The sequence below is a fragment of the Hyperolius riggenbachi genome, chromosome 4 (genome assembly GCF_040937935.1).
Source record: "Hyperolius riggenbachi isolate aHypRig1 chromosome 4, aHypRig1.pri, whole genome shotgun sequence".
Taxonomy (NCBI): Eukaryota; Metazoa; Chordata; class Amphibia; order Anura; family Hyperoliidae; genus Hyperolius; species Hyperolius riggenbachi.
In genome coordinates, this window is record NC_090649.1 from 367,122,639 (window position 1) to 367,148,723 (window position 26,085).

Here is a 26,085-nt window from a genome sequence, read left to right on the forward strand (position 1 = left end):
TGATGGGTGCTGTGGGCGATCTGGGGCGGGGGGGGGGGGAGAAAATCAGTGTGCTTGGTGCAGACTAGGGTGGCTGCAGCCTGCCCTGGTGGTCCCTCGGACATTGGGACCACCAGGGCAGGAGGCAGCCTGTATAATACACTTTGTAAACATTACAAAGTGTATTATACACTTTGTATGCGGCGATCGTCGGGTTAACATCCCGCCGGCGCTTCCGTATGGCCGGCGGGATGTTGCGGCGAGTGAGCGGCGACAGGCGGAGGCGGAGGATCGCGTCACGGATGACGCGATCGCTCCGCCCATGCCCAAACAAGGACCGCCGCCATTTGTCAATACGGCGGTCCTTGCGGCGTCTGCTTCCCGGCCGCCATTTGTCTATACGGCGGTCGGGAAGTAGTTAATAATTGATGTCAGACTATTTTGCAGACTGTTGAAAAAGTTAGGAGGCGCACTGCTACACTGCATATTTTGTCACATGTTCCTTTTCTTTGTTGAATAAACACTGATTTTAAAAAAAAATGCGCTCCTGGTAAGGCTGTTGGGCCAACAGCTGCTGCCCTACCAGTTTGTGGACTGTGCCCCCTTCCGCAGACTGATGAACAGTGTTGCTCCACAATGGCAGATCCCCAGCTGCCATTATTTTGCCAGGAATATCCCTGCCCTTCACCAGCACATTGTGGAGTGTGTCGCCGGTCTATGGATCACGTTGTTGGTGGCAAGGTGCACTTCACTATGGATGGCTGGAACAGCAGGCATGGGCAGGGAAAGTATCTAAGTGGAGACAGGTGTAGTGGTGTCTGATAATGGTGCCAACATGCTGGCCACCATTTCTGAAGGTGGCTACACTCACTTACCTTGCTTGGCCCATGTCTTCAACCTTGTAGTCCAGAAATTTTTACACACTTTTGATGGGATAAAGGACGCTGTGGCCTCAGCACAAAAAGTGTCAGCCCACATCCGTCGCTCCGCAACTGCCACCGCGTCCTTGAAACTGCTGCAGCGCCGCCATAGCCGGCCGCAGCACAGGCTTATTTCTGATTGTCCAACGCGGTGGAACTCCACCCTCTACATGCTGGAGAGGTTGTGGGAGCACCGAATGGCGGTCAGGCTATACCTGTCTCAGACATCTTCCTCCAGAACAGGGTCACTGGACGACATAATTGGGGACCAGTGGCAACTAATTGGACAGGTGTGTAAAATCTTGGAGCCGTTTGAGCAGGCAACAAAATTGGTCAGGAGGAGCACTGCGGCATATCAGAAGTGCTTTCCTTTTGTCTTCATGTTGGACAAGGCTCTTGACAAACTGTGAGTAAGCATGCTCAAGTCCTGGATGAGGAGGAAGGAGAGGCAGAGCTTATAGAAGCGGAAGAGCCCATTGTCGGGGGGTGGGAAGAAGATTTTGATGTGGAGCTGGAGCATAACAACAGTTCTGACAGCCAGGAAGAGGTGTTTCATGGCAGACATTTCTTCCCTATGGCTGCGCATATGCTCCAGTGCCTCCGTAAGGACCCCCGGATTAAAACTTTAAAATCAAGGCTTGGCATGTGGGTGGCCACCATCTTAGATCCCCGGTGCAAGGGGAAAATGCGGCAGTTCATACCCCCCTCCCAAACAGACGCCAGGATGAGCCACATCCGGGATGCCCTTCTTCATTGGGTAGAAGATGCTTTCCTGCACCTGTATCCCAGGCCCAAGCTACCAAGCCTCATCATACTCAGCAAGGGTCTGGTGGTCCCACTCCCAGCAGCAGCACCATTAGCCAATCTGTGAACTTGCTGAGTATGTTGAAGGAATTTTATCAGCCAATGCCAGATTCCTCCAATACTTCTTGTAGCAGCAGCACCAGTATCACTATCATCGCATATTTTTGCATTTTAAGATCATAAAAATGCATCTTTTGCAGCGGTCCGATGTTCTATTCCTAACCCTATGCTTTTGGCCAACGACTACTCCTGCTGCTCTAAAAAAATTGTAATGACTGCCGTGAAACCACCTCTAGGTCTCATGGCCTATGACAACTCCTGCTGCTCTCAAAAAAAATTGTAATAACTGCCGTGAAACCACCTCTAGGTCCCATGACCTATGACAACTCCTGCTGCTCCCAAAAAAATTGTAATGACTGCCGTGAAACCACCTCGACGTCCCATGGCTTACGCCAACTCCTGCTGCTCCAAATAAAAATTGTAATGACTGCCGTGAAAACATCTCTAGGTCCCATGGCCTATAATTTCTGCTGCTGCTCCTAAAAAATTGTAATGACTGTCATGAAACCACCTCTGGGTCCCATGGCCTACGCCAACTCCTGCTGCTCCAAAAAAAATTGTAATGACCGCTGTGGAACAACCTCTTGGTCTCATGGCCTACAACTTCTCCTGCTGCTCCTAAGAAAAATTGTAATGACTGCCGTGAAACCACCTCTAGGTCCCATGGCCTACAACTTCTCCTATTGCTCAAAAAAAAATTGTAATCACTGCTGTGAAAGCACCTCTAGGTCCATTGGCCTACAACAACTCCTGCTGCTCACAAAAATAATTGTAATGACTGCCGTGAAAGCACCTCTAGGTCCCATGGCCTACGCCAACTCCTGCTGCTCACAACAAAAAATTGTAATGACCGCCGTGGAACAACCTCTAGGTTCCATGACCTACAACTTCTCCTGCTGCTCCTAAAAAAATTGTAATGACTGCTGTGAAACCACCTCTATGTCCCATGGCCTACTTCAACTCCTGCTGCTCCAAATAAAAAATTTGAATGACCGCCGTGGAACAAGCTCTAGGTCCCATGGCCTACGATGTTTCAAAAACGATGTTTCAAATGAGCCTGTGAGTAATACCTCTGAAATTTACAGAAATCTTTTTAATATTACAGAAATTGTACCGCCGGAATGCGGAATACCGTGGAATACCGCCGGAATGTAGCGGAAGCAGACTTTCGTTATTACGGTACGCAGAATTACCGCAATATTGGAAATCGCCTCTTCCAATCATCCCTGTTCAGCAGCATTAAAGGATACCAGATGTGAAATTAGTAACAGAAACTGGGGAGCAGCATATACTCTTACCTGTCCTGATGCCTGTCGCTCCCCCCTTTCTCCTTTCTGCCCCCTGCATTATGCCTAAAAGCCCCCCGGGACCCTCTTCCAGATCACAGGAGTCGGGCTTTACTGTGCAGGTTGCGTGCCTCCTACAGCGCATGCCTGTGCCTGTGAGCGCTCTAGGCATGCGTATGACGTCATCAGTGGCGGCTCCAGGAATTTTTTTTTAGGGGGTGCTAAGCAGGTGCTGGACCAATTTCCGGGGAGCTGATGACCCCGTGGCAAAAATGGGTGTGGCTACAACCTAATGGCCGTGGTCATGACCGGATGAGGGCGGGGCTGACTGTAATTTAAAGTGAACCCAGGGTGAGAGTGATATGGTGGCTGCCATATTTATTTCCTTTTAGGCTTCTTGCACACCAAGACGTTGCATTAGGTGGCACGTTAAGGTCGCATAACGTGCACCTAACACAACGTATGGTGCTGCAAGAGCCGACGGTAGAGTGAGCCGCGTTAGGCGGCTCGAGTCCTATAATGTCTCCCAGAGTGGCGCTGATTGGCCAGCGGGACCACGTGATGCGGAGCTAGACACTCCGCATCACGTGGTCCCGCCGGCCAATCAGCGCCTGCCAGTGCAGTGAATATTAAGTAGCCATGTGCGCGGCTACTGTAGCTGGCTCTCCCCGCCTCCTCTCCGCCCCCCACTGCGCATGTGCAAACAGTCTAACGCGGCTATAGCCGCTCCAACGCCGTAGCATGCTGCACTTTGCACAGAACGTGCAGCGTTACATGTAACGCAACGTGGGCTGTGTGAACAGCCCACTTGTGTTACATTGCTGTGCGTTGGGGGAGCGTTACAGGCGCACTAACGTGCGCCTGTAACGTCTTGGTGTATAAGCAGCCTTAAACAATTCTAGTTGCCTGGCAGCCCTGCTGATTTATTGGCTGCAGTAGTGAACTGAATTACACCAGAAACAAGCATGCAGCTAATCTTGTCAGTTCTGACAATATTGACAATATTGTCAGAAACCCCTGACCTGCTGCGTGCTTGTTTAGGGTCTATGGTTGAAAGAATTAGAGGCAGAGGACCAACACGGCAGCCAGGCAGCTGGTATTACTTAAAAGGAGATAAATAGGGCAGCCACAATATTATTCTCACCTTGGGTTCCCTTTAAAAGTGCAACGCAAAGACAGAGGGCCCATGTTTTGGTGACCCTTTCCCCAGAAAATTCACATAATTGTGCAGGTTTTCTCAAGAAAATACACGTAATGTGAGCAGATTTGAACAAAAAACACGTTCAATGACCCCAAATATGCACAATCGTTATCAGATATGACCCCAATATGCACAATCGTTATCAGACATGACCCCAATATGCACAATCGTTATCAGATATGACTCCAATATGCACAATCGTTATCAGATATGACCCCAATATGCACAACCGTTATCAGATATGACCCCAATATGCACAACCGTTATCAGATATGACCCCAATATGCACAACCGTTATCAGATATGAACCTGATATGCACAACAGTTATCAGATATGACCCCGATATGCACAACCGTTATCAGATATGACCCTGATATGCACAAACGTTATCAGATATGACCCCGATATGCACAACCGTTATCAGATATGACCCCAATATGCACAACCGTTATCAGATATGACCCCAATATGCACAACCGTTATCAGATATGACCCCAATATGCACAATGCTCAGCAGTTCTGACCACAATCAGCAGCACCACCTGAAAAAGAAAAGAAAAACCCATTTACTCACCTAGTCAGAAGACCTCCTGTTCCCACCTTCTCCTCTCCCGACCTCCTTGTGGCACGCAGCTCAGCTCCCATGATCCTCTTCCTTCCTGCAGCAGCCTGCATTACCCGGCGAGCAGGGCTACGGGAAAATGGCCGCCCGAAGCCCTGCTCTGCAGACTCCAAGTCTGCAGAGCAGGGCTTCGGGCGGCCATCTTACCGTAGCCCTGCCTACTGCTCCGGGCTGCTGCTGTGAACTGACTCGGCGTCTCTTAGACGCCTGAAGTCAGTTCACGCCAGGGGGTGCTTGGACAAATTTAGGGGGTGCTTGAGCACCCCCAAGCACCCCCCTGGCGCCGCCACTGGACGTCATGGGTGAGATGTAGTGACATGATACACATGTGCAGGGCGCTCCCAGGCATGGGTGTGCAATGTAGGACTCCAGCGCCTGTGCAGTAAACCTGACTCCGGGGACCCAGAAGAGTATATGCCTGACTTCCTCGTGTCCCCACCCCCAACCCCCCCAGATGATCATCTGTGATGCGAGAACGTGAGAAAGTTTTTGCCCTTTTCATCACTGAGAAAGTTTGCTCACCGACATAGGTGCTGGCAAAAGTTGTGACCATTTTCAGGCCGTATTTCCGCAAATTTGGAAAGTCCTGCAGTGGGAGTTCCGCATAAAATTCAGGTAGCAACTTTTCTCTAAAGTTGTCCTGCAGCAGCTGAGGAGGCTTTCATCTCTGCTGAGGAGGAACAGAGGCCTAATTAACCACACGTGGCCTGTAGTGTGCTGGCTGAGGAGGCTGTCAGCTCTGCTGAGGAGGAACGGAGGCCTAATTACCCGCGGCCTGTAGTGTGCTGGCTGAGGAGGCTGTCAGCTCTGCTGAGGAGGAAAGAAGGCCTAATTACCTGCGGCCTGTAGTGTGCTAGCTGAGGGAGCTGTCAGCTCTGTGTGGGGCTGAGGGGGCTGTCACAGCGTGTGCCCCGGTGTCTGCCTGCGGTGTCCTGCGGAGGGGGAGAGGATCGGGTGGTATTGCGTACTATCGGGTGGTATTGCGTCTCGCACATACACCAGCGTGTGCTCCGTGTTCAGCCCCGGGTAGCGCTGGGATAGTTAGAAAAGCCCGCTCATTGGTTACTGCAGGAACCTTCCTCCAATAGGAATTAGGCTGATTCCTATTGAAGGAAGGTTCCTGCAGTAACCAATGAGCAAGGCTTTCTAACTATCCCAGCGCTACCCAGGGCTGAATACGAGCACACGCTGGTGTATGCGCGGGACGCAATACCTGCCGATACTACACAATACCACCCGATCCTCTCCCCCTCCGCAGGACACCGCAGGCAGACACTGCGTGGGCCACAGAAACTGGCTTCGCGGGCCACAAATTGCCCGCGGGCCATAGGTTGGGCACGCCTGCTTTAACATGAGCCACTCCATCCCCATATCTCTTCACCTCATACAGTAGTTACGGAATGTGATGCTGCTACAAGTGTAGTGTGTTAAGAATAAAATAGATGCAATGTTTCCTTAATTGATTAAAGGGAAACGGCTGTTACCTGACCTTTCTAATTAGGGGTTTTTCTTTCCTTTAAGAGGAACTGCAGTAAAAATAACATAATTGATAAAATTGCTTATGTTTTCAATATTAATTTATAGATTATTTAGCCAGTGCATGCCCATTGTAAATTCTTTTCTTTCCCTGATTTACATTCTAAAATTTCTCACTGGTGGCGACATCTTTAGTCCTGACAAGTGATTTGTAGGAATAATCGTTTACTGAGATTTCTATGCACATTATTTCCTGGGTTAACAACACGTTCCTCTTTAACCACTTTACCCCCAGCGGTGCGGATTTCTCCGTCCCTTTTTCCACCCTGTTAACACCAAGGGACGGAGAAATCCGCACCTGATGCCGCTCCCGCCGTTGTCCGCGCTCCCGCTCGCTCGTCCTTCAGGACGCTTGCAGGACGCTTGCAGGACGCATAAACAAAAAGTTACTGTGGCCATCTTGTGGCCAAATAGTAAAACTACACCCTAAAGCATTTTACATATACAAATACATTAGTTATACACAAAAAATTAACTCATTACCTCCCACACTCCCCAATTATTTTTTTGTAATTAAAAAAAAAATTACAATTAAAAAAAATACATAAATAGTTACATTAGGGACTGAACTTTTTAAAAATTTATGTCAAGAGGGTATAACTCTGTTACTTTATAAACTATGGGCTTGTAATTAGGGATGGACGCAAAACTGAAACAAATGCACCTTTATTTCCAAATAAAATATTGGCGCCAAACATTGTGATAGGGACATAATTTAAACGGTTTTATAACCGGAACAAATGGGCAAATACATTTCATGGGTTTTAATTACAGTGGCATGCATTATTTAAAAACTATAAAGGCCGAAAACTGAAAAATAATAAATTTTTTCCCACATTTTTTCCTATTTTTCCATTAAAACACATTTAGAATAAAATAATTCTTGGCATAATGTCCCACCTAAAGAAAGCCTAATTGGTGGGGAAAAAGCAAGAGATAGTTAATTTTATTGTGAATGATAAAGTTATAGACGAATGAATGGAAGGAGTGCTGAAAGGTGAAAATTGCTCTGGTGCTCAAGGGGTAAAACCCCTCAGTTGTGAAGTGGTTAAATACATTTAGAAGTTGTCATTTAGATGAGAACATTCCATGTATTACATTTGATAAAAAAACACAACAGTAATTTAAGATCAAAAAGAAGATGATAAATATGCGTGCATAAGAAGTTAAAGAGAAACCATGACCAAGAATCGAACTTCATCCCAATCAGTAGCTGAAACTTCCTTTACCATAAGAAATCTTTTCCTTTTCACAAATGGATCATCAGGGGGCTCTATATGGCTGATATTGTGGTGAAACCCCTCCCACAGTGTGATGTCAGGACCATGGTCCTGACAGTTTCCTGTCTGTAAATATCATTGCATTGTTGGAAATAACAGCTGTTTACAGCCGGGTCCAACTGCCAAAAAAGCAAGCAGCATTTCCTTCCACTGACATCACCTGCCAGCAGTAAAAATGTCACCATGTGGTAAATGTCAGACTGTAAACCAGGGAGAGGAAAGATTTTACAATGGGAAAACACTGACTAAATCATTTATACATAATTATTGTAAAACTGAAGCACTTTTTTTTATTCCATTATTTTCACTGGAGTTCGCTGAAAATACAATTATGCCAGTTGCAACAGTTAGGCTAGGTTTTCAATGAGAATTGCACTCAGTGGGAATACGATGCAATGGGAAAAGAGAGCGGCACAATATCTGTACCTTGCGTCACATACAGGCAATGAAAAGTATGCTTCACTGTACTGTTGATGGGCCTTATGTGTTGGGATATCACTCTCCAACCAAACCTGTGCACTGTAACAGGCGCATTGGTTTTGTATTGCAATGCGACATTCCGCGTCACAATGTGGCCATAACAGCCACCACAATGCCCCACTGTAAATCTAACCCCAGGGTCCTTTTCCATTAGGAAAAATCGTGCTGCGATTGCATTTCCATCACTTTCTACTACCACAATTTAGCTGCAATTACGCCGTAATCCACCAAGTGTAATTGCACCAAAAATCATGCAGGCTGGTGATTGTGAATTGCGATTCAGGGAAAAACAACTAGCACTAGTGGAAAAACAGCAACAGGTACTGTTTAGATCAGCAAAATGGACACAATGTGGTTTGCGCCTAGTGAAAAAGTGCTCTTAGTCTTTCTCTGTGTCTATGAACAGGGCTGGTTGAAATATTTACAACTGGCTGATGACCCGGCGTTGCCTGGGTATGTATTTGGTTGTAATTGCCTCCGCCCACCTTTTCTAACCTTGAAACACAGTCACTCAATGACCAAGTTTGTGAGCTTTGAGGTCCTCATGGTTCCTCGCTGTTTTGTTAAAAATATATATATATACATAAGTAAACCCATTATGGGACAGGGTTTTGGTTATGAGTGACACAGCTGGCTGCAGTTTTCTGTCCAGTCATGGCTTGTTGTGTAACAAAGTAAAAGGGACTGTGAGTATTTGGACCTGGTAGTCAGCAATATTTTTTTCCTTATTTCTTATGCATACGTACAGTGGCATAGCAATAGGGGATGCAGAGGTTTCAACTGCACCTGGGCCCCTGGACTAGAGAGGGTCCCACTAGGGGCCCTCCTTTATCAGTCTTGTTAGCTTTTCATTATTTATATGCTGGTAATGAACACCTGTATATTTGTGTATTGCACAGGGGTAATCCTTAACAAACTGTTTCCTTACTCTACACCTCTCTGATGCGTTAACTGTCCTTGGTAGGTTTTGGAGCTCCATATCCATTGAGTAAAATTGGGTAAAATTCATTACTGGGGCCCCAAGCTTTAAATAGTATAAAAAACTAATTTAAAGACACTTTACTTTGTGACATATTTGCAGGGGTGTGCCAAATATTGCAGCCACTTTGCTTTACAAAAGGAATATACAGATGAAATTTGAAAACAGATTAGGGAAAACTTAAATAAAAAACAATTTTTTTCTTCCATTAGGTATGATATCATGAATCTTCAGTACACTGAGCCAAGCCACTACGATTATGTTCTCGTAGGAACTTGGCATGAAGGAAACTTAACTATCTATGATGAAAAAATGCAAATGAACAAAAGTGAAATGGTCCGATCAGTGTGCAGTGATCCCTGTTCAAAAGGACAAATAAAGGTAGGTGTTTTCATTGCATGCACCAGGCTTGGCATGATTTGTTGTTGGGCTCTTCAATGACAAATACTCTAAAGCCATGTGCACACTAGATAGATGGCTCTTGGCCAATGCAGGCCACTTATGGCAAGAATCAAGCACATGTACAAAGGTCCCAATGGCTACTGGACAATCTTGTCTGAGTGCAGGCTGAGGCTATTATTCTGCTCCTTACCTCTCCTAATCCGATATGCACCAGGCTGTCATCCCTCTTCCCACCTCCATAGCAGCAGAACATATCACAAGGCAATAGCCTAGCAACGCGTCTGTACAGAACTCGGCCCTGGGTTTATTTAATTGTTAAAGCAACTGTCTGTGATAGTAAGCCTTACAATTGAACAGGGTTTGTTCAGTTTAATCAACAACATCATAATATTATGTACTGTATACTTGACTCTGAAGTTATGAACAGTGCTTTAGATTTTAAGACTATTTCATGGAATATATTAGCGGTTCTATTACAGCGGTAAGGAAACAGTTTGACTAGAAAATGCAATTATATTTCAGATTTATAGACAAAGGTGTCAAAACTGTATCTCATGGTTTCTGCAGTCTTTATTTCACATTGTGATCAGACAGGACCCCTGGACAGATTTTATACATGAGAAGATTGAGGCATTCCAACATTCATAGAATAAGCTTTTTTATATTTTTTGGCAGCAAAAATAGCTATAAGTAAAAACTGGAAGAAATCTAATGTTAACTTCTCAGAAGTGAAAATTCAGATTAATATGTTAATGAACAGCAAGAAAGCATTTTCAAGAAGACCCATCAAAAATATGTAAAAGAATATCAGCTGTGGTTTTGCACAAAAGACCCTAATATCATCTCAGATTCTCTTATCTTTACAGTAGCTGTGCCCACTGGCGTAACAATAGGGCCTGCAGCCCCTGCCCCGCGGTCGGCCCAGGCCCCCCTCGGGACCCGCTTGGGGACGTTTTGGGGGGCTGGAGGGGTTGCAGCATGAGGGGAAAGTCATGCTGCACTTCGGCGGGAAGGGAGGAAGGTCCCCCCCCTCCCTCACCTCGGGCTCTCCCATCCAGTGTTGAATAGTTTGTGTATGCAAGCGGCGGGCTGCGGCAGATAGATACCTTCCGTGCGCTCCAGCGTGGACGTTTCTCCCTCTAGTGTCTGACGCGACTTCCTGTATAAACAGGAAGTCGCATGCGAGGATAGAGAGAGGAACATTCATGCTGGAGCGCACTCAAGGTATGTATCTGCCGTTGCCCGCCACCTGCATACTCACACTATTCAACGCTGGAGGGGAGTGCAGAGGTGAGAGCCCGAGGTGAGGGGGGGAACCGTCCCCCCTCCCCGCTGAAGTGCAGCATGGCTTTCCCCTCATGCTGCAACCCCTCCAGCCCCCCAAACGGCCCCAAGTGGGCCGCAGGGGGGCCCGGTGGGACCTTGTTACGCCCCTGGCTGTGCCCTCGAGCCTCACTATTATATTTGTTTTAAAAAATCACAGCAAAATAGCCATAATTGCAATTTTTGAAAAATTGTGGTCGCGGCAAATTTGCAGCGATGTCACTGTGCTTTTAATGCATCAGTGGGAGTGAGTTTTTAAGAATGAATACGGATTGAAGAGCACTCTGCTGTGTGTCCCTGCCTTCAGAGGTGATCACACTTTCTGATCAATAAACAAGGTCCATTTGATTACCAGCAGTCCAGGACCTGCTTGCTACTTACCATTTTAATTCCTATGAAAATGGTAAAGGTACACTGTTTTGCATTTCAAACGCTGCGGCATTTTTGCTTTGTTAAATTTATTTTTGATTCAGTCTTTGGTAATAAAGAAATAAAGACACAGTGCAATGTGTCATGTGCTGTTGCTCATCTGAGAGTATATTTTCACACACACACATGCGCACGCACACACACATGCGCACGCACACACACACACGCACACACACACACGCACGCACGCGCACACACACACACATGCACGCAGACACACACACACGCACACACACACGCACGCGCACACGCACACAAACACACACACGCGTATACAAGCGACAAACAGCACTTTAAGTATTCTTTGCTATTAGCTTTTTATTAATAATAAATACAAAGTAAAACTCATTTTTGCCTCTTTGGAAGCTTTGACCATTCTCTCTTCTACCCTAATGTGACTAATTGGTCGTTCTATTAGATAAGAACTAGCAGATACTGTAGGGGAAAATACAGCATGGAATCCACCACACAGCTCTCTATCAGTCTTCCCAATCCGACACCTATTACAAGACGTTGCATTGTAATGCAGTGGAAGGCGAGCCCTGCAGGTCCTCCTGGAGCAGGGGCCTGATGTAGTGGTGACTGCTGCAAATCGTTTCTACACTGCTATTATATCTTCTGGTATGCATGGGCTAGCTTATGGTCCCAGGAAAGACTTAGGAACTGCCACGCTCATGAAGAGTGCATTACTAACAGCCTATCACTGGGTTGTTTCTACCTACCGTATTTTTCCTTACGTGTTTCTGTACAGAAAAAAACTGACAGTATGCAGCAATTTTCCTCGCACGTCCATTGACAAACTTAGCACCGTAATGGACAACATTCGTGTGTCATGAACAAACATGCACACTGTCTGGAAAATGCAATTACACCCTGAACCACGGCTGCTAGTGGAAACGAGCCCTTAGGCAGACATGAGAAAATGTAAAAGGATATTTGTTCTATTTTCAATCCTGCAATTCTTTTGCAGACACTGAACACCTGGGCACTCAAGAGGGCAAGTTATCTCACAAAAACACAGTAGGACTGTTTAGTAAACAGTATGCTAATTCCCTGTTTGGCTTATCGGTATGATGATTATACTTATCACATAAACAGCGCAGATCATTTCACTAGCTAGCTCTCCTTGCATGCACTGCCAACAAGTCCTTCTACTCAGCTCCCAGGTAATCTGTGTAATGGATACAGAATAATTAAGTGTTTACTAATAAACCACAGGTTAATGTTTACTACAAACACTTTGATTAACCATTTTCCCCTTGGAAAATAAACACCTTTTTTGTTTGCCATTTTCAGAGTAAGTTGCAAATCAGCTATTGATAATGCCAATTGAAAGAAATAAAAACAGGGAACACCAAGAGCCCCAAAAGTGTAATTCGTACTGGACAAGGTGGCAATAAATTTGTATTGCTAGATACTCACAAGTCAGGGTCACCAGCAGGCAACCACTGTAAAGGCAGGTGGGGAGATTGTCCTGACCCCACTCAGGATTAAGAAGTCGCTCTCTGTAGACAGGAAGAAGGGGTAGCAACCCTCCACCAAGGGTGGACTAAAAATTGTATACAATGAACAGAGGCGCCAAAAGTATAAGATTAGATTAAATGAGCTTAAAAAACAACTTAAATGGCAAAATTGAAGGAGGAAGTGGTGGTCTTACCTCCCTCAAGCAGACACAACAACGACTGCAATTTAGACAGTCAAACACATTTATTAGGAACTCCAAAAAGGAATGCAACGTGTTTCGCAGGTTCAACCCCGCTTCATCAGGCAATATAGGGAGGAGTATCAAACTATCTGCACAAGGATTCAAGTTAAGCACCTCACAGGTTCAAGTTAAGCACCTGCACGCCGTCTAACAGTCTCCCAAGTGGCTATTGCTGCTCGGAGACTGAAGAGGGGGCGGAACTCTGCCCTCCGAGCATGAGATGCTATCTCATGCAAATTAGAGCCCCAGGACTTGAGGCCAATTGGCATTGGCGGTCCTGGGGCTGCCGCCACAACCGCGCCCATTGGCGTGGGGCGGTCTTTAGGTAGTTAATGTTTCTGCACAGGCTATGACAGTCTCAGTCTGGCATCCTAGCAGAAGTGCAGGAGGTTCACTCTTCCAATGTCAAGCAGGTAGAAATAGCCAACCAGCAAACCCAGGACCACTAGATAGATAATACAGCCAAAGGGGTAGGCTAGGCAGTCTCCGCAACATTGGTGGTTCAGTGGATCTTGTAAGCTATTCACTGTGCCACAATTCCTCTCAGCTTCTTGGCATCCTTCCCTGCTGTAGAGCAATGATGATACAGACCACTCACTAATTTTTCCATTGATGCCTTCAGGAAATGCCAGAGGAGGATCAAGGCTTATAGTGGTTCAGTGTAGGAATTTTGTGCTTCATGTTTTTTATATCTTGGATACTCTTTAAAGAGGAGCTGTCAGCCATAATATCTCAGGAAAAAAAGCAAATATATAAGTAGATAAATACTTGCTCTACTTACATAATATATGTATTGCACTGTCCACATTATGATTCCTGTGAATTTTATAAAGGAAAAGTAGAGAATCCTATTCTAGACAGTTTCCATATTTACTGTAGCTATTTTGAAGCCAATCGTGATGTAAACCAGCCTTAGTCTCCTCTGCCTGATTTGCCCGCCCTTCACTATAGAAAGTGCATTGTTTCAGCCTGGAAAATTTTGGCCAATCAGAGAGGAACAGAGGTGTGGGAGGGGAAAACAGGAGGTAAAGAGGCTTCAGCCAATCAGGCTGCATTAGTTAAGTCTGAGGAGAAGTAGAGAAGCAAAAAAAGACAACCCAGCATGCCCTGCAACTTCTCTTTTGTGTACCAAATTTTCTGTGTACCAAATAAGAGTCAGGTAAACTGGGGAATGATAATTTATCAACAAGAAAAGAAATAGTGATTTTAACTTTTGGATTACCTGGTTAGCATCCTTTAGGGCCCTTTTCCAATAGAGCGATTGTGATTGCTGAATCGCAAAATCGCAAATCGCTAGTGATTTTTAAATCGTTAGAGTTGTTACTTTATCATAGAAATCACGAGAAGTATTTTCCACTACAGTGATTCGATTTGGAAATCGCTAATCGCAAATCGCAATCGCTTGCTGGAGCGATTTTTACAATGATAATGCAATGCAAATGAAAATCACAAATCGCAATCGCATAACAGAATTAATGAAAAATCGCAATCGCTGGTGTTTGTGATTTGTGATTGCGATTGCTAGTGGAAAAGGGCCCTTATACTTGTTTACCAGATAAAAATAAAGAATTTATTTTTGATTTTATGCCCGACAGTTACTCTTTAAAATCTTAAATGAATGTATCATTTAAGGGGGTCACACTGAACGTTAGCGATGCTGAATCGCAAAATGCAGGAAAGTTCCGGCAATTGCGTTCACGATTTTGCTATGCTATAGTGTGCATAGCAAAATCGCAGCAAATATCGCTCCGCAGCGCGATCGCGTTTGAGCCACAAATGAATTGCGGTAGAAATAACCTACCGCGATTCCTATGTTATTTAGCAAACCGTAGCGATTTAAAAAATCACTAGCGGTTTGTGATTTTGCGATTCAGCATCGCAAACGCCGCTAGTGGAACAGGGCCCTTACTGTAACTGGATTCCTACCAAAATAGGCCATATCATGGGGTATAATCATTAAATCCTGTCAAACCTGGTGTGTTTGGGCAGCACACATTAAATTTACCGAGTTGTATACAAATTATATAACTCATTGTGTAATTTTACACATTACACATTACATATGCCACTCCTGTTACACAAACAAAATAGGTGTTGCATATATAATGCCAGTTACATAAATTACGTAACAGGTTAAATAATTTGTGTAAATCCAGTGAAACTTTATGTGTGCATGCACACTTTAAATTTAACCACTTCCCCTCCCCCAGGACGAGTAACTACATCCCTGCACAAACCCATATCTCCATGCAGGAGAAGTGTCGGGGGTGCAGCAAAAACGTCACTTCTGTCGTGTCTCGCCATAATGCGGATGTATGAAAGTCTCCATAGACTTTCATTGCCCAGCAGTGGGGTGCAATAAAAATACCACACCGCCTCAGTGTGAAAGGGCCCTCAATGTGATCAGTTACAGCACAGTACTGTGAAAAGCCCCATAGAATTGTATGGCAGTGAGTTGTCATGCAGAATTATTCTGCAATGCAACGGAGCACTGTGCTCATAAATAAACGATTACATTTTAGAAGGACCATGTGTCCTTTACCAGTTCACAACTGTGCCCCAGTACCAAGAAGCTTGCCCTCACACCACGTATCTGCTCATTTCTACCTCCAGTTGACCTCCATGGGAACCTGGCATGTTGTAAATTAAAAAATAAGTGGAAATCTCATACATCATTATGAAAGGCCAGCTAATTAGAGTTTCCAAGAGTGATGAAAACTTCTCCAGAAGTATGAAAAACATGAACTTAATCAGAGAGCACATTACCGGTAATTCAAAGGTACAATGGGGAACTGGAATGGCATGCTTTGGGCTCCCTAATTAGTGCATATTAAAGCTCAACCATTACTTTTTAAAATTAACAGTTGCACTGGAGGTAGATTTTTTTCTACAAGGGATATAGAAGACAAGTGTTTTTTGACAGCAAAAATGAATAGTGTGTTCAGATGAAATCAATACTTCAATTGAAAGCATTTGAGGCCTGGGACAGTGTATCTTTAGCGCTTGAAATTTGAAAAGCTCTTGCTAATGTAATGCTATGTGTAATTTTTTATTTAATTATTTTTTTAAATCATATCCCTCAAGTGGGAGCACACACATAGCATTACATTAGCAAGAGTTTTTCAAATCATAAGTGCTTAGAAAAGCACTGCTAGTGGGTTCCAGGCCTAAATCAGGTCGATCTGAACATAGTCACTTCATCATGTAAACTGGCAACATAGGGAATTTCAACAAAATATATTGCGTTTCAAAAGACGGTGCAGCATTTGGATAGAGCAGAAGCCATATATAACACAACAAGAGAATGAAAGCTCCAGGAGCACTTTGTCATAAACTCCAACACTTTAATCCAATTCCATCTTCATAGAGTAAACAACATGTTGCAATTAGCAATGGATAAAAAACACAGTGATACTTATCAGGCACATAGCAGTTGGTAGGAGGTACAGAGAAAGGTCGACGATCGTTTCACCCACAGGGCTTTCTCAAGACCATTTTTCTCAAGAGTTTGGAACATTGTTGTCTGTGGATTTCATTTTTCTGTTTTTTCATACAGGTTATACGGAAGGGAGAAGTCAGCTGTTGTTGGATTTGTACCCCTTGCAAAGAGAATGAGTTTGTGCATGACGAGTTTACCTGCACCGCCTGTGATCTAGGCTGGTGGCCCAATCCTGATTTGACTGGTGGGTCTAAATTGATTACACTTTTATAGATGTTATTCATCTTGGAAATAAGTATTATTTACTTACTGTAGTTAAACTGCAACAAACATAAACACACAACGATGCTGAAACTGTTTACGTGTTTGTATACACTTACATCGATTTGTTTCAAAATAAATGCGCTGTAAATGTTTATGTCATATGTACTGTAGCTGTCATTCAAAAAAGGTATTATGATCTCAGGGCTTTGAATTTCTTACCAATAGGATTACTAAATTTCCTCATGGGGATTCTCGGGGTTTCCCTTATTTACTAAATCATTTTCTGGAGGGCAGTGGCACAGTCCATCTGCTGGAATAGTGTGGAGGTTAGAAGGTAGGCCAGGCAACTTCTTTCTATAAAACCTTGCCAAGGTTTAAATAAAGGAAACCTTGAGAATCCCACATGAAGTCCCGCATTAAGGGGGTCCAAATTATGATTTACTGAAGTAAGTGACAGCTACATAGGAAGTGAAGAAAATACAGTACATTCACTCTGGAACAAATACATTTTACAGTTTTTCACCATAGTGCCCCTTTAGTCTTCCTGGGCTATGCAGAAATGCGTAATTACATGTAGTGATGGGCGAACACCTGGATGTTCGGGTTCGGGAAAGTTCGCCGAACATGGCCGAGATGTTCGGCATGTTCGGGCCGAACCCCGAACTTCCCGAACATCCCTATTTTGGGGGCCCTATGGGGTCGCAGGCATAAGGGGGGAGCATGCCCCGATCGCGGGGGGGGTCGGAAATTCCCCCCACCCCCTCCGCTAGCGCTCCCCCCTCTGCCCGCTTCCCCATTCAAAAGTTTCAAGAAGTACCTGTATAGCGGATGGCCTGGCAGTGGGCGGCACTGTGGAGTGAGGAGGAGGAGGAGTCCGGAGAGTGACGAGTTGAGGGAGGCCGGGCAGCGGGCGTGAGGTCAGCGAAAGGGCGGAACTTCCGCCCTTTCTCTGACCTCACGCCCGCTGCCCGGCCTCCCTCAACTCGTCACTCTCCGGACTCCTCCTCCTCCTCACTCCACAGTGCCGCCCACTGCCAGGCCATCCGCTATACAGGTACTTCTTGAAACTTTTGAATGGGGAAGCGGGCAGAGGGGGGAGCGCTAGCGGAGGGGGTGGGGGGAATTTCCGACCCCCCCCGCGATCGGGGCATGCTCCCCCCTTATGCCTGCGACCCCATAGGGGGGCCGTATTGCGGCCTGTTCGGCCGAACAGGGCCCTGTTCGCCCGAACAGGGGCCCTGTTCGGCCCTGTTCGGGGGCATACAGAAGTTCGGGGCGAACCCGAACTTAAAAGGCCGAACACCATGAGGTGTTCGGCCGAACTCGAACATCACCCGAACAGGGTGATGTTCTGCAGAACCCGAACAGTGGCGAACACTGTTCGCCCAACACTAATTACATGCACTGGATAAGGATTATCAGTTTATTCCACATGCATTTTCATGGAAAGCGTATGATCAGTTTGATAAGATGACTAATTTGTAAGCCTATGAATAGCTCCTCATGATTATATGATCATGTCTCACTTTTGCGTCCTGTTTTATACAGGATACAGAAGTGAGACATTATCAGGACAAAAGATGGTTTCTTTTTCTAGCTTGCATGCAAATGTGATTCAAATTGTATGCAGCTTGGATTTGCACCGCCTACTGATTTGGACTCTCTCAATTCCAAGCTGCTTAAAATGTGAATTATATTTGCATGCTAGCCACAACATTACCATATAATTTACCATGTCTGCTTTTAACTTTTCATTCAGAAACTTACAAAGCATTCACCTGAATTTAACTTAAAGGACCTCTGTCGCGAAAAACCTTAAAATGTAAAATACATGTAAATATATACTAATAAGAAGTACGTTTCTTTCAGAGTAAAATAAGCCATACATTACTTCTCTCCTTTGTTGTTGTCACTTCCAGTAAGTAGTGGAAATCTGACATTACCAACAGGTTTTGGACCAGCCCATCTTCTCATTGGGGGTTCTCAGGGTTTTCTTTATTTTTAAAAGCACTTAGTGAATGGCAGTTGCTCCATCCAACTGCCAAAAAAGTGTGTAGCGAGCAGGGAGGCTGGTCAGCATCTTTGTATAAATCTTTTTCAGGGAATGTCTTTATAAAGAATAAAGGCTATGCTGAGAATCCCCCATAAAGAGATGGACTAACCCATAACCTGTCTGTAATGTCAGATTTCTATTACCTACTGTAAGTGACAGCAACATAGAAGAAAAGTAATTTATGGCTCATTTTACTCTGGAAGAAATGTACTTCTTATTTGTATGTGTTTAAATGTTAAGATTTTTGCGACAAGTTCCTCTTTAAATAAAATAAATCCGGATAGAATAAACTAATCAACTCTATGTATAGATAATTCAATGGTATGGCTGATGGTCCAAAGCAAAAGGTATAATATATTAATTAAATGGTATGGCTGATGGTCCAAAGCAAAAGGTATAATATATATCACTGTTTGCTTAGAGCATCAGTTACTGTATCCAATATATAACATCTGCACTCACCAAATTAAGAATCCTGTATAACCTGCCACAGTCAGCGGAAGACATTTGGACAGTGAGGCATGATCTGATTGTTCAGGCACAGTCCAGCCTTTCATCTTTCCAAAAATAGTCACGCTTGCCATACCAGTGCAGTGCAAAGACAGGCATTCTCAGACAACATTCCCTCCTCATAGGTAATAATGTACTGGGGGGCTTTGTGATATAATGTATTTGTATAAGTTTTTAATCTAGAATATATACCTTAAACCTCACAAGGAAATGCCTGTACATATTGACTTCTGTCACCATTGAATGCGTAGGTAATAAGCTGGTCCAAATCTGTCGTTTTGTCATTGTGCTTTTTTGTTTCTTAGCTTTAAACAGCCTGCATAGAGTTTTCTTGATAACTGCTTTGTGTAAGCCATAGAAAAGACTGTTATGCCTCACATCAGGACAGCATAAAAACACCATAAGGTGAAATTGTAGGAAGTGCCAAGCAGATGGAGATTACCTTCAACAAACTGCTTGCTTAAGTAGTGAATTTAAATAGCCCAATTAAATGTAAATGTAAGTTCCCTTCCCATTCTGTTCTGCAGCAACATATTTGCTTCTGCTGCCATGCTTATTGTTTATCCTAAAGTTTGACTGACACCAATTTGACTGTGAACCTTAACCTTTTCGGGACCGCGTGCATTAGATTCTACGCCGCACTTGCGCACTTGTGGCTGTTCTAGCCTGATGCGGCGTAGAATTTACGCTGGCCCGCAGTTTCCGCTCCCGACGCGATCGTGTGCACCCGGAGGGGGAGATTAAGCTGTCATATGACAGCCGACATCTCCCCCGAGTGATCAGCAGCCATCGCGTATGGCTGCTGATCACATGATCACTACGATCGCCGTCCGATCATACTGATCAGTTTGACAGCTGCGGCGGCAGGGGGGAAAAGAAGAGGATCCACTCACCTCCCTGCCGTTCCCGCGACGATCGGCGCCCCCCCCCCTCCACTCTGGCCGGCATCTCCGCTCCGTCTGACTTCAGCCCTGGGTCCCGGCTTGATGATGTAATCAAGCCGCGACCCGGAACTGACCGTCAGACAGAACGGAGATGCCGGCCGGAGAAGAGGGTCCCGTGTGGCTCATCGCTGGAGCCTGGAAGGTGAGTGAAGGCTGCTTGCAGAAGGGGGGGCCCAGAACACCATGGGGGGACACAAATCCAGGCAGCCACAGACGGGATCCGGACGCCTGACCCCCCCAAACGCGCGCAGCTCCCTCCCGCGCAAAATGCCTGGTCCTTTAAGGGGGTAGGCGGCCCGTCCCGAAAAGGTTAAACTGTAAATCATTTTTGTAGACACTTTTAACCAATTGACATAAAATAGGGTTCAGACCAGCAGCATAACACTGTGTTTTCTGAAAATAAGACAGGGTCTTATACTAATTTATGCTCCAAATTTTTTTAAGGCTTATTTTCAGGGTATGTGTTATTTTTCCATGAACAACACTCTGCATTTATTCTTGAACTGAAAAAAGTCAGCATTTATTCAAATATAGTAATGTCATCACATTCTTCATCATAACTCTCCAAACCCTGAATTCCATCACAATTTTATTGTGACTCTTATTTCCCTTTTTCCATGTACAACAATCTACATTTACCAAGAGCCAGGCACTTGTTAACCCTTACTGTTTGGGGTCTCTCTTCTGAGTGCAAGTGTTTTGGGGATGTCTGCTTTCGTTGGTGAAAGGTCTATCTGTCCTGCTGCATTCTATTGCCAATTGATTTTACTTTTATTACATTTTTTACATTTATACTGGACAATATTTAAGTTGACTTTTTGTGAACTGTAACTAGGGCCTATTTTTGGACTATGGCTTGTATTTAAAGTACTTTCAAAAAAAAAACTAAAAAATCATGATAGTGCTTATTTTTGGAGTAGATGACAAATGAAAAGAAGAAAACAATGACAGAAGAAGCCGCAGAAGCCGCGCCCTTGCTCCTGCTGACGTCAACGGGAGCGTACTGCGCAGGCCCAATATGGTCTGTGCCTGCGCAGTACGCTGCTGGTGACGTCAGAGGGAGCGAGGATCCGGCCGCGCAGGCGCAGTGTTTTTCCAACTTCAAAGTTGGAAACTCCAGAAGGGAACTGGAGCATTGGTGAGTGGCTGCGCAGGCACAGGACATCTGCGGGGGACCAATAGAAGCCCCGGGTAAGTTTAACTCTTTCTCTCCCTACCCCCCTACAGTAGTCCTTTAAGTACACCCTGCAATGACAAAAGTAAATTACATTCAACTTTAAAAACATTAAAGTAATCTTTAACCAGAAAGAGAGCAGGATAGGGGAGATAAGGGAGACATGAGAAAAATAGGAGAAATTGCATGTAGACAAAGAAAACAGCATGTTAGCAAAGAGCAAATAATGCACACCCAAAACACTACCCAAGTAGATCCACTAGAGAAGCTTAGCTGGTGCCCAGATATTTACTTCTGCTTATTTAATGATCTTCTTTTCAATTGAATATAGCAATAGGGATGAAACACAAATAGAAAATGATCATACATTATTCTATTTTATATAGATCTAGTGGATTCATTAAATGCTCAAAAATGGCACGCTCTAGCATTGGGTGGGGGTTCAGCTGTAACAGGAAACTTTTGCCCGACAGGTTAATCTACATTTTTTAATTAATCATATAAGGTAATAACATTTTGTTTCTACTATGAGAACATTGCCATTTCCAATTTTAACAAAAATATATTTTGTTCTAACAGGTTGTGAGCCAATTGTTGTTAAATATCTACAATGGAGTGACATTGAATCCATCATTGCCGTGGCCTTCTCCTTCGTGGGTATCCTTATCACCATGTTCGTCACACTGATCTTCATACTCTACAGAGATACTCCTGTGGTTAAATCTTCAAGCCGGGAACTTTGCTTCATTATACTGGCTGGGATTTTTCTAGGTTATATATGTCCTTTTACACTAATAGCCAGGCCCACCACCACTTCCTGCTATCTGCAACGCCTCTTGGTTGGTCTCTCCTCAGCTATGTGCTACTCTGCTCTGGTGACCAAAACCAACCGTATTGCTCGCATCCTAGCGGGAAGCAAGAAGAAGATATGTACTCGTAAACCCCGTTTTATGAGTGCTTGTGCCCAAGTGATCATTGCTTCAGTATTAATTAGCATGCAACTTACTTTAGTAGTCACCCTAATCATCATGGAGCCACCAATGCCAGTCCTTTCCTATCCAAGCATCAAGGAAGTCTACTTAATATGCAATACAAGTAATTTAGGTGTAGTGGCTCCTCTTGGCTATAATGGACTTCTCATCATGAGTTGTACCTACTACGCATTCAAGACTCGCAATGTTCCGGCTAACTTCAATGAAGCAAAATACATTGCTTTCACTATGTATACCACATGCATCATTTGGCTAGCATTTGTGCCCATTTATTTTGGAAGCAACTACAAGATCATTACTACTTCATTTGCTGTCAGCCTTAGTGTTACTGTGGCTTTAGGATGTATGTTTACTCCCAAGATGTATATTATTATTGCCAAACCAGAGAGAAATGTTCGGAGTGCTTTCACCACTTCAGATGTCGTGCGCATGCATGTTGGTGATGGAAAAACACCTTGTCGATCAAATACATTCCTGAGTATCTTTAGAAGAAAAAAAGCCAATCCTGCCAATGCAAAGTAAGTATATGTGAGGTTGTCTAAGAAATGTTATATTTTGTAGAGTATTTGTATGTTTCCCTAATTACTTAATTCATGTTTAAAGGTAGTTTACAGGAAATTATTTTGGGGATACTTATCAAGGCAGGTGTGAAGAACAGAGCTAAAGGGGAGCAATTGCTTAAAACAACATATCCAAATATATTTATTCAAAGAGCACAAGTATAAGGAAATATGCTATAAACAATTATTTTATTCCTAACAATCAGGTAATACTGTATTGTTTCAGCATGCCGCTGTATGAGAAGTGTCAGCATGATGAGTGTTCTTTTATGACTCCCTGCCCTGCAGTCTTCAGTGATAGCTGCCAGTGTGCTGCTACTATTTCTCATAATAGTCACCACCACCAGGGACCATGACTACCAACTCCCAAAACAGTTGTTTGGGTGTCAGCGGCACTATGTTAAAAAGGGTGCCGCATAGACCACAATGTTAATTGCCACTTTCACGGGTGCCCAGGAGGTAATTTGTGCACCAGTGACACCCGATATATATCAGGATTAGGCTGCCTTCACTTGTTAGTTTGCATAATCAGCAGCAAAAGGGGCGGTTGTATCGGTGTGGATTGTGGCGGGGGGTGGTAGGTAAGTGTCAGGAATCAGTATTGCGGCGGGGGGGGGGTCAGTTACGGTTATACTTACTTTGGTGGGGGAGTTGGTTAGGGTTAGGCATCAGTGGGGTCGGGGGTTAGTTAGAGTTAGGCATCAGCAGGGGGGTTAGTTAGTTAACAATTTTTTCACTGTATGAGTGTGTATTTCGGTAACCCTTTCTAGGAAAGGTACCTACCTATTTACTTGGTTAGGGTGGATTGGTGAAGGAGTGCAACCTCATGCTCATTGGCTCTTGCCTCCTGGTTACTCCATGTTCATAGCTGAGGTTATCACGTCTCTGGAGTGGGGGTTGCCCCTTCTTTAAATTAAATCTTTTATTTTCCCCTGACAAAATGTATGGTTTAAAAGTAGCCATCACCTTAAAGGGACACTTAAGTCAAACAAAAAGGTGAGTAAAACTCATTTTTTTTGTTTGACTTAAGTGTCCCTTTAAGCATAAAGCTCTGTAGCTATGGTTATCACTTAGTGAATTCCTAATGTAACATAGTGTTAGCAAGCACACTCAGTCTATTTTAATTTGAGAATTTGCAATTAGGGTTTGTTTACAATTAAACATGATCACTACATACAATAGTATGAGTAAATCAGGCCACAAACCTGTCTGTGTCTTTTTATTTTAAATTATGACACGGTCATATCATCCACCAAGCCATAATAGCTGTGTGTGTATATAGGTGGGAGAGAGGGTGAAGAGGCTAACGTTTCTTAACATAGCCCTCCCAGCTCTGATTAGAAACAACTGCTGAAAGTATTACACTGGACTGGTGTGTTTGTAACTAATGTAGTTGGAACCAGGATCAGGCAACTTGCTTTTGAATTGTGTCTGCCGGTGTCTGGTATATGATTTTCACCCTGGGGCATTGTGTTACCTATAAAAACATGATTGCATCGCAACAGAGGGGGAAAGTCGCAACACACGTTATACAGTGAACCGTGCAGTACATACAAAGTATGCTTCACTGCAACTGTAAGCACGTTATGTGGTACTGCACAGTGCATTGTGCCGAGGGATCCATTGCAGCCCACTGCTGATGCGCCGCTGTAAACATACCATTACAATATCATTGCATTGTGTTAGCAATGGGATTATCTTGTCCAACACAATGCACTGCAAAAGCCCCAGTGTGAAACTACCCTAAACTAAGCCTTTCCAAGCTATCTGTGTTCACAGAAAATAACAGCTCAACAACTAACAACTGCTAATCCAACAAAATTTTAAAGTGGTGCATATCTTGAGGGGTTAAAGAAGAGCTCTGCCAAACGCTTATCGACTCTAAAATGCTTGTATCATTGCATTATCAGGAAAAGTGCATGATGTAGGCCCGGTTCACATTTGCGGTAAAAAACGGTCTGTTCCCAGATTGTAAGGGAACAGATCAGAACGGATGGGAACTAATCCAGTGTTAACCTCTTGATCCCTTCACATCTGTCTGTTCAAACGGATCCGTTTCGTACGATCAGCTGGACAGACCACAAATTTCCTCCTGCAGCAATTTTTCTTTACTGGTCAGCCCAGCAGAACAGAAACAGAAGCTGAAGCACTGCATTGGGTGCAATGAGAAAACAGAATGTTTCTTCACACTAGTGAAGAAACAGCCTGTTCTAAAAAGAAAAATTCGCTTTTGGGGTGGAGGTCTGGGGGGATTTGGGGAAACGGAGTGGCAACGGAGTGAAAACTAATCCGATCAACCAGTGATCAGATCCGTTTTCACTGATCCGTTTGCCAGTCTAACGCAAGTGTGAACCGAGCCTTAATGCTCTACGTATCTACTCTATGTACAGTAGATTTCAAGCCAAAACACAGGTCCACTGATATAATGTAATCTATGTATATTTTATTACCTATATGCTACATTGACAGTAGCCATGATGTAACAAGTAAAACTTTAACAGGCAAACGTTGGCAGGTACTATACTATAAATGAACTGTTTTTGTATTGGACATAAAATACATACAATCAACTGATCGCACTTCAGTGTTTAAAGAGCTCCTCTTTTGTCCTTTTACGTTTTTCTTTAGTAAAATAAATTGTGTGTTCTTAAAATAGACATATTTAGATCTTAGGATAGTGTTTTTCAAACCTGTAATTTAGGTCTACCAACAGTTCAAACATTTGTGAACATCCACTCAGGTAGTAAACTGCATAGCTGAGCATCTAATGGCTCTCTACCTGTGCAAATAATATTCCACTCCAAATGACATAAACTTCTTGGGAGAATCTGGTTTGTAAACAAACATGCTATGGCTCTATGTTTTACTACAGCTGCAGCAAACAGCATCCTTTGTCTGGAGGTCATGTCATGGTCAGGTCACACGGTATATCATGTCATGGTCAGGTCACACGGTATATCATGACAGTCTGATTTTTTTTTATTTCACCAGCAAGGACAGAAAAAAGTCACAGAGTAGTAAATTCTTGCAATCGATTACATTTGATATCAACCATGATAGAAACCTTATATGAGTAGCAGAAACAATGCAGAGGACCTCCAGAAATCCCAGATATAAGTAAGGATTTTTTTTGTTTACGGAC

General features: G+C 44.1%; 1 protein-coding gene across 3 annotated transcripts in view; it reads left to right on the forward strand.

Annotated features, from left to right (window-relative positions):
* GRM1 (glutamate metabotropic receptor 1) overlaps nucleotides 1–26,085 on the forward strand; it is a 616,944-nt gene that overhangs the window by 521,343 nt on the left and 69,516 nt on the right. For all 3 annotated transcript variants that reach the window (XM_068231980.1, XM_068231982.1, XM_068231983.1), the window contains 3 exons: nucleotides 9,361–9,529; nucleotides 16,564–16,690; nucleotides 21,971–22,901. In XM_068231980.1, the coding sequence (XP_068088081.1) occupies nucleotides 9,361–9,529; nucleotides 16,564–16,690; nucleotides 21,971–22,901 (1,227 nt within the window). The remainder of the gene's footprint in view (nucleotides 1–9,360; nucleotides 9,530–16,563; nucleotides 16,691–21,970; nucleotides 22,902–26,085) is intronic.